This window comes from Cupressus sempervirens, chromosome 10 (genome assembly GCF_028749045.1).
Source record: "Cupressus sempervirens isolate cs-2001-9-10 chromosome 10, ASM2874904v1, whole genome shotgun sequence".
NCBI lineage: Eukaryota > Viridiplantae > Streptophyta > Pinopsida > Cupressales > Cupressaceae > Cupressus > Cupressus sempervirens.
Window position 1 is genome coordinate 823,677,239 of NC_143127.1, and position 9,485 is coordinate 823,686,723.

At 33.6% G+C, this 9,485-nt stretch overlaps 2 protein-coding genes across 4 annotated transcripts; one reads left to right on the plus strand and one right to left on the minus strand.

The window, feature by feature from the left end:
- Positions 1-2,436: 2,436 nt before the first annotated feature.
- On the minus strand, positions 2,437-5,371 carry LOC149536479 (L-ascorbate oxidase-like). Of its 3 annotated transcripts, none has more exons than XM_089805664.1 (5): positions 5,040-5,371; positions 4,843-4,900; positions 4,320-4,531; positions 4,050-4,223; positions 2,437-3,581 (listed from the first exon to the last, which is right to left on the minus strand). In XM_089805664.1, the coding sequence occupies exons 1-5, from the start codon at positions 5,313-5,315 to the stop codon at positions 2,637-2,639; spliced, it is 1,665 nt and encodes a 554-aa protein (XP_089661790.1). In that variant the 5' UTR covers positions 5,316-5,371; the 3' UTR covers positions 2,437-2,636. The 3 variants fall into 3 exon arrangements, with proteins under 3 accessions (XP_089661790.1, XP_089661789.1, XP_089661791.1); XM_089805663.1 differs by having other exon boundaries at positions 4,320-4,526; positions 4,808-4,900; positions 5,040-5,370; XM_089805665.1 differs by having other exon boundaries at positions 4,320-4,526; positions 5,040-5,129.
- A 2,675-nt stretch (positions 5,372-8,046) lies between these two features.
- LOC149536480 (receptor kinase-like protein Xa21) lies at positions 8,047-8,544 on the plus strand. Its single transcript, XM_089806298.1, has 2 exons — positions 8,047-8,183; positions 8,244-8,544. Exons 1-2 carry the CDS (start codon positions 8,047-8,049, stop codon positions 8,542-8,544), a joined length of 438 nt encoding a protein of 145 aa, XP_089662424.1.
- The last annotated feature ends 941 nt before the right edge of the window (positions 8,545-9,485 follow it).

Sequence of the window (9,485 nt, forward strand, 5' to 3'; positions counted from 1 at the left end):
GTAGGGACTCTAGCTTTAACACAACTCTTGTTTATAATATAAAGTTTAATTGAATGTATCATCACGTAGATATTTATATACTTTTAACTTTTTTAACTTTTATGTTTTTTTTAATAAATATTAATAGTATTCAGATTTATTTATTTTTACCAAAAATAATTAATTAACTTCAAATTATATAATATTATTATCATTATACAATTAATCAATTCTATATAGTTATAACATATATTGCATTTAATTTTGTATTAATATTGTTATTTTAAATTTTAAAACAATTAAACATATTTTAAACACTCTTACCAAGCCTTATTTTTTAATATTACTATAATATAAATATTTTTTACTTTAAAAATTATTTATTATTTAATTGACTAAATTTATTATTTCTTTTGTAATTATACTAAAATTGAAATTTAGACATTATTTTTTATTTCTTATTTATTTGATTTCATTTTAATATTTAGTGTAGACTTAAAAATATTTTAACAATTTATATAATTTTATGAAATTAAACAAAGAGTTAAAACATATCAAGATTAAAAGTTAGAGGGATGTTTTTAATTTAATTTATTATTAAATATTTATAAAAAATTATTACGTAATATATAATAACAAGGATATTGGTTAGGGTTAAAGTTTAGTGATATAATTAGTGTTAGAATCAAGGTGAAGGATTACAATTATGGTTATGTTTAAGGTTCATATCATGGGTGTAAAAATGGTTAGGGTTAGGGTTAGTGTTAAAGTTTAAAGTTAGGATATGAGTTTGGATTTATGTCATGTTTTCCACGTTTGGGTTATGATTTTCTTTACTGATAAAGTTTGATGTTTATGTAGGGATCAGGGTTAGTTGCATTTAACATTGTCAACAAGGATTAGGGTTATCATGCTTAATACTATGGTTAGGGATTAGATTTTGATTAGTGTTATAGTTAAGTTCTCATGTGCTACTTATGAATATGATTAGTATATTGATTAGACTTATCATGCTTAGTACTATGATTAGGGTTAATGTTTTGATTAGGGTTATAGTTAAGTTAAGATTGAGGTGTGATTGCAAAATATGGTAAGTATTATGGTTAAAAATAGGATTTCAATTATAATTATGGTTTGGATACTATCTAGGATGTTTTAGATAAGGTTCATGGTCAATGTTTACAACAATGTTTATGTTGTTTTAGATAAAATTTGAGAGATTTTTTAATTTGTTTTCCTACCTATCCTTTCTCTATTTAGACCTACATCTTGCACAAACATTATTCACTAATTACTATGCTAATTTACTAATTACTATGCCAACTCACATTATTAGTTGCACCAATATATGGGAAAAAGTCTCAACATTTTACTCTATATCTTCACTGTACCCATTGCACCTTAAGGTGCAATTTCTAGTTACTTTTTAATTGAAAACTCATCATTTGCACCAACTTCAACTATCTTTTCTTTGCCTTTGTCACTCTGATTTGAACATGCATTAATTAACCCTAAATGAACATTATCTTTGTTGTATTTACATATGTTAAGTAATTGATCTAATATTGATATAGTTTTCTAGGATTTTTTTTTCCATCTTTGTATTATTTAATTTTTCTTCAAATGTTTCATTTTCTTCTATTCATTTTTTTATCATCTTGTTGTCTTGCACTTTTCAAAAATCTTTTTATGTTATTTATTATAATTTTATCTTTTTATTAAATTTTCGCCATTGGATTTTGATTTCTTCAGTTCTTTAAGGTTTTTGTTTTAGATGTTCATCTCCATTATTTGTTTCCATCAATGCATAACTTACTTCCTTATGTCTAGTTTTAAACTTATAAAACTCGTCATGAAGAATTGTAATGGATGCATTTGCCTCTTTTAGTTTCTTGTTGAGTTCCTCAGTTTTAGATTCAACTTTCTCAATATCACTCAACATGATCTACAATCTTTATTTAAGCAGTTTCCTTCTTCCATCTATTCAAAACTCCATGATTTCATATAAATGGATAAATTCTATCTACAAGGAACAAATCTCTAATACCAATTGTTCAATAGGTTGAATAACTTGAGTCAAGTAATTCAATCATTCCCACATAAAGTTACAAACTATTTTCTCTTTCACCCAATCCTTAAACAATTCCAATGATAACTTTACATTTGTTAGTATAGGTCTATAAAAGTTTACATAAGATATAAATTGAAATACATAAGGCAATGGCATAAAGATAACTCAATTTTATATAAAAGACTCATATTTAGAAAAACCATAAAGAAGCTAATTCTTATTTATTCTAGAAGCTTGTAAAGGTATTAACAATATGATAATTTTTCAAAGCATTGTTACCAGATCTTCTTACTAAAGGTAGCGTCCCTACCAATACACAATGTCTTACTGTTAAAAGATAAATAAAGATATAGTATCCATGTCTAAAATTAAAATAGTGCTCTATAAGAATATAAATCTCCTTCACATATATTCATAGTCACTTTTCATTTTATTTACACATTCCATAACCTATTGATATGCAATATAGATCTTGCTTACTTCTGCACTTCTACACAACTCAGATACCAAAGATTCTTCTTTTTTCTTTACACAAGAGAGACAATTTCCGCAGATGAAACTAAAATGAGGAAATGCAAGGTTTTATCTAATATTTTGATCCTCTGGTGAGACCACATCCCAATGTAGACGATGGTATTTTCCCGACCTTGTTTATGCCCTCTGCAAAGATGATGCCCATTCCCATGAAGAAATGCGCTTCCAAATGACAATGGAAAGGCCATGCACCAGGATTGTCAGCTACAAAGCGGACGGCGGTCCATCCAAAGGGAAACAAGGCAGCCGTGTTACGAAGAGGTGGATTGACAAGGTTAAATGATTTGGGATCCTTTTGAGGATCGAATACCCCATCTCCATACCCAAGAATCCAAAAGTCGTGGCCGTGTATATGCCATGGATGGACCTCGGATTCATTGGCATACAGTGTATTTGCGTTCTGAAGAATCACATCCACAACGGAGTTCAATTTGAAGACGTAGACACCGTTTCCTACTTTGGCGTTGGTGTTTGGAGGAGGAAGAAAAATGTTATAGCCGGCAGAATCGTAAGTTTCAGGTGGCGGGGTCGTATCATAGGCGCCTTTTATTTTGTACTTCATGGCGGCCAAGTACGGAGTCGGAGGCGGCACTAGGGAAATGTTGTTGATCGCCCACTTTATGGACCCGTCTATGTAGTTTTGCGTGTTGAGTAAGATCACCTGCTTGTCCGATCGCTGAGGAGGAGGCTTTTCTACTCCTTTGAGAGCCACATATTTTTTGGCAAGATTTTTGCTGTAGAAGAAGTCGTTCCATGGCGGGCTTACGGGAGCAGCACCAACGGGGAGTTTGTTGGGAACGTAGCTAAGAATTGACAATCCGGTGGGCGTCATGGGCAGTCTGCTTCTCACGTTCATTCCTGCCCAGTAGTTGCGAGAAGGGTCCTGGTTCGCCTTCACCAGAACTGAATATGTTTCTCCTGAATACAAGTCCAAGTTGTCCACCTCAAAGGGTTCTACGTAATGCCCGTCTGCCTCCACAACCGTCATGTTGTGACCCTGTAAATGCACCATTCATTATTATCATATTCGAACAAAGAACATGGTGAAGGATGAAGAATAGAAACCGAACATTCAGTATAAGGTGTAATCTTACATATCATACTGAAAATAATAAGTCAAAATTTTATTTTATTTTTCATTTTTGTAAATGCAAATTTTATCATCATATTGGGGACAGTAGCAACCCCAAGTCTCTAGGAATGGATTTAACCATTTCTCATTTGGGATTAGGCCTATTATATGACATGTTGATAATCTAAGCCTACGAGGGTCAAAAGGCTGGTGATGGAGAAGGATCTAACAAGGAATATAGTCGCTATCCCAACCTGATACAACCATTTATCATGTAGAATTTGAACCACTACACTACACAGGTGGTGAAGGGTCAAAAGGCTGGTGATAGAGATGGATCTCGACAAAGATATAATAAGACCTATTTAGAGTACAAGAAAATTCATCATTTACCTGAATGACGAAGTTGAGCGACGCCAAGGATGCCACACTGGCAAGACGTAGGCGGTATATTTTCCCGCTGTCCACTGGAAGACGGGTGAGCGAGCATTGTGGATTGTCGGCGTTGCAGTGTCTACTACCTGCCTTAGAGCAATTGAAATGTCCTCTTCCCTCCATTAGGAGAGTCTGGCGTTTGTGCAATTCAACCCAATTAAATTCAGCATACGGTAGGAGAAAAAAAAAATGTCAAATGAGTAGCTTTTAGTACTACCAAGATTATACCTGTGCTTCCCCGAACCAGTGAAATGGGCGAGAAGAGAGATCATATGCTTGCTCGTACACGTTCTCGTGCCACCAATCATCCAACAGTAATTTAAACTCTCCATCGTAGGAGAAGGGTTCTTTCTCGGCTGCCTCCACTATCAGCCATCCATACAGTCCCGCCGTCCTCTGCAGGCCGTAGTGCCCATGATAGAAGTATGTTCCTGGCTGCACTACATATAAGAGTGTGTTGAGTGCAAATGCTTTCATATTATAAGATAATATTATAAGAGATAAATTAGAATTATTCAGTTCTTGACACTTAGTGGAAGAAGTTAGGCAGTTTTATTTTAAATACTAGATACTAACAACTGATCTGATCTGATTTTAAATATTAGATGCTAATTACTAGATTTTAAATATTAGATACTAAGGGTAGATTTTAAATATTAGATACTAAGGGTTGATTCGTAGACTACCTTTCTTTCAATAAAAGCATTTGTAAATACCTGATTGACAACGAAGGTGTAAGTGTACATCTCACCAGCGAAGATGGGACATTGCGAAACACCTGCCGTTCCATCTTGCCATGGGGTTCCTATCTGCAAATAAACAAAATTAACATCAACTTTAACTATTTAACAATTTGAACCTAAGAATCAAGCCTTAATGTATGATATTTAAGCCATGAGAAATTCCAATAGTTAAACAGTTTTTGAAGAGACGCGAGTTTACTCTTACCTGTCGAATGCCGTGCCAGTGAATGACCACATTCTCCGTGGGTAACAGATTCTCCACTTCCACTACAATGGTATCTCCCACACGGGCTCTGATCGTTGGTCCTTGGAACTCCCCGTTAATGGCGATCAGCGTCTGTCTCACACAGTCAGGTGACCAATTCTGGTAATTGATCTTCCACTTATATCTCTGTACTGATCCTGCTTCGCCACCCCTTGCTGATATTAACAGCATCAGTTGCAATGCCATAAATACAAGCCATCCCATACCCAAACCCATATTCGATTCTAACACAGTATGGCGCTGGCCGATATCTAATACCTGATATTTATTTAACTCACTCACTCCTTTTATACGCGTCCTACAACTAACCTGCGATATTTATTCTTCGTGTGAAACATTATGCAATAGGACTTCTCATGCTTCCCAGGAATAACAAGCGATTGACTATGAAAGACGTGCCGATGTGCCCGCCTTCTATTGAGCATCTTCGGCTTCAAGCCATGGACAATCGTTTAAACACCTTTTTCTAATGTTATACAAACAGAGTGGAAAATTGAACGGCTCGCTGACTTCAAAAGTTGCCTTAGGAAATCGCTCTGTTTCTGCTGGTTTGCTGCCACGTTCTAACAATTTCTCTTGACTGCTGTGGCTTCTGCAAACCAATTTGTTCTTCTTCTCCGTGATTGTTCTGCGGTCGTGCCATGCGCCCGTCGTTCGCAGCTTATGGACGTATTGTCTAGCCATATGCCTTTGCCAGGACTCTTACTATTTCCTTCAAATTTGCATACATCTTATTCAAAGCACTGCCACACGTTACTTACAGAAGACATGAATGAACGTTTCCTTCTTCAGGTTTCGACAGGTCAAGCGAGCTCCCACATAAAGAGGCTGCCGTGTTTCACTCTTTCACTCCCATTCACCGGTATTTCTACTAATCGTGGACGAACTCGTAGTTGTGCCGATTCTTTAAGATTTATGTGTTTATGTGTTTAAGATTGATTGTTACTTATTTTCCTTTTTAACAGGATTATATTATTATAAAGACATGGCTTGTGATAACGGGCTTTCTGGTTTATTTTTTATTTAGATAAAGGTCTATTCATTACGCCTTACGCACCTATAGTGAGGTTGTCTAATTTCAAATGTGAAATTGACCATTCAAAACTAAGGAACTCAATGCCAGATGATCAAACATATCCAGTCCGTCCATTGTTTGCTACTAAAAGGGCCTGTTTGGCCATGGGAATACAAGTCAAACAGGAATGCAAGCGGAATAGGCATATGTAAATTTTTAAAATTTTGAATTCTTCGTTTGGATGCACCAAATCGGAATTGAAATACGAAATATAATAGGAATATGTATTCCAATTTTGGCCGAAAAATGACGTCTTGCAATTCCACCAAAATATGTGGAATTGGAATACGTATTCCTATTCCAGTTTTATATATTTTAGAAGACATAAATTTTTGGGTCTGCAAATTCCCCATCAAATTATGGCTGAACCAAACAGAGAATAGGAATATGTACCACCATTTTCTATTCCAGAAGTATTCCAGAATAGCTATTCCTATTCCCATATTCCTATTCCTGTAGCTGTTCTAAACGTCATAGCCCATAACTGTTAGATTTTTATTTATTTTATCTTTGGGCCTTTTGTTCCTACACGACAATTAGTTTATCTCAATTCCTGCAAATGTTGTTTCACGATGAGCAAATGTAAATTCAAACATTTTTTAAGATAAAAAAAAACAAATTTTATGATTTTTGGCTCATCTTTTTTAAATTGGTAGCTTTTTTCCATTTTCTCATTCTCGCTTTATATTGGAAGAGTATAAAAAGTGTTTTATTATCTTTTTAGTTTATTTATTTTTTATTTCTTTTGCAGTCACCACATATTTTACTCCCCTTATTTTTTTACATACTTACTAAAAGTGTAACAAAAAATTTATTGACATATTTTATTATGATTATTTATTAATTTATGAAATATGAGTAGGAGAAATGAATATTTAAAGAAAAATTAGAATGATAATAAAAATATATTTAAATGAAACAAATTTCTATAAAATTTAAGAATTCATTTTTAAATTATAAAATTTTATAAATAATTGAATAATATTTTAAATATTTTACATTAAATTAAATAATTTCAATTATTAAAAAAAAAATCTTCATTATTTTGTTTCAAGAAAGATTGATTTTAATTGATTTTTTGAAATTATGATTTTTTTTTGGTTAATTTACATAATATTTTTTATTATGATTGTTAATATTTTAAAATTGATTATTGTTAATATTATTTTACAAATTATTTTTAAAATTTAAAATTTATTTAATTTAAAAAAAATATTTACATCATAAATATGAAAGTTGGAGATGATAAAAAACTATATATTAAAAATATTATTTTATTTAATATTTACGCTCAAGGCCTACTATACTGAAGTTCTCGAACTTCAGAATTGTATCGATAATTTGTATTTGCTAAGAAGCAATGCAAGATGATTAAAATGTTATTGATCGTCGGATCTTTTAACTTCATTTTGTTAAGGTTATTAATATTTTAGCAAATACCACACCCTTTTGTCTCTTTGTCAGAAGTGATAGGAAGCAAAGTGGGGAAGATGACAATGAGTTGCTTCCGTAGGAGAGAACGGCGATTGTCGACACACAGATATTTTCAAAAGGCACCACTTTGTCCACGTTGTGAATTTATGATACAAATGGGACTCTTCACTTCTACAACTGGACTGGAGTGGCTTGTGATTCAGCAAGACAAAGAGTCCAAATGCTTGAGTTGGTTGATAGGCAACTGGAGGGCTCCATCTCCCCCTCATTCGGTAATCTCTCATTCCTCACAAAACTTGACCTCCTAAAAAATAGTTCCATAGGCCGAGTTCCACAGGAAATAGGGAGCATTCGGGGGTTGAAGGTCCTCTACCTTTCAATCAATCAATTGAAGGCCTCCATTCCCTTGCAATCTCAAATTATTCAGCCCTAGTAGAAATGCCCCTCTGTAGAAACGGATTGACTGGTACAATCCCACCGGAACTGAGCAAGCTCTCTCACCTTGAAGTTCTATATCTATGGGACAATCATCTTCGAGGAATCATCCCAACCACGATCGCCAATTACACAAAACTGTAAAGGCTTGATGTGGAGCTAAATCATGTTGGCGGAGCATTGCCCCTTGAGCTGAGCAGACTTTCGTATCTTCAATTCCTGAGCCTTTCATCTAATCGACTTGTCAGCGGAAACACTTTCAGTGTCCCCATTCTTGCTGCCCTCCGAAATTGCACCACTCTCTATCAAGTTTGGGTTGATAACAATCATTTGACTGGATATCTACCAGAGCAGTTCCCTACAAATCTCTCTGTCCTGAGACTAGATGACAATAAGATTACAGGAAGAATACTATCTCTTATTTCCAACGTAACTAATCTGAGAGAACTTTATTTGTCCGGCCGCATCCCATCCTCTATGAAAAGCCTATGGAATCTGTAATACAAGAATTCCATGGACTCTAGTTTTAGTCCAGCAAGCTCTCTGTGCGTCATGACAGATATAGTTTGGGAGTGGGTCTTATATGCGGTGACAAGTTCAAGGTTGGAGTGGTGTAGTCTGCTTTCTGACTTTGTTGTCTTGTTGGTGGGTATTTTCATTTTTTGAATCTCTAGGTCTGTACATAAATATAGTGCTTGAATTGAAAACTTTGATCAATCACAAAGAGGAGCTTGAGAGAAAAAGCTTTTAGACTGAATTTAAACAACAAGTGCTTCTTTGTTTTGGCTGAATATGGGAAAAGAAGGTTTATAGGATTGTTTTTAAGAAAATCTAATTATTTTTAAAATTTAAATAAACTTTTTTTGGAATTTCAAAAAGAAGATCAGTAGGATTCTCTAATGAAAACTCAAATTGCAATTAGGAGTGATCAACTTTAAAAAAAAATATTTAAATGGTTTTTTTGGGTTGAATTTTATTATTATTTACACCTTTTCTCCTCAAAATAGAAGAATGAAATTTTTCACATGTTCAATGAGCATCGAAAGAAAAAGCTTTTGGTTGAAGTTAAACAAGAATTTTTTAGACGAATTCCATAAAGAAGATCGATTGGATTGAGTACTATATAGATAATAAAAATTCAGTTGAGTATAACTTTTAATGGAATATTATATATAAGCTTTAGAATCAAATCTAAGTTATTGATAAGATGGTTGTTGTTTTCTGCTGTAGAAGCACAACTAGAGTGAAATGTCCCTTTTATTATTTTATATGATATTTCAAGCCTCTAATAAGATCTTTAAGATCAAACAACCAATCTTTCAAAGATCCACCAATTTCTCAATAAACCCCAAATCGGGTATGCCGGAAATAGTGCCAAAAACTTCACAGTTTCACATATTATTAGTAAATCTAAAAGTGGACATTTTTATAGAAATTTCAGC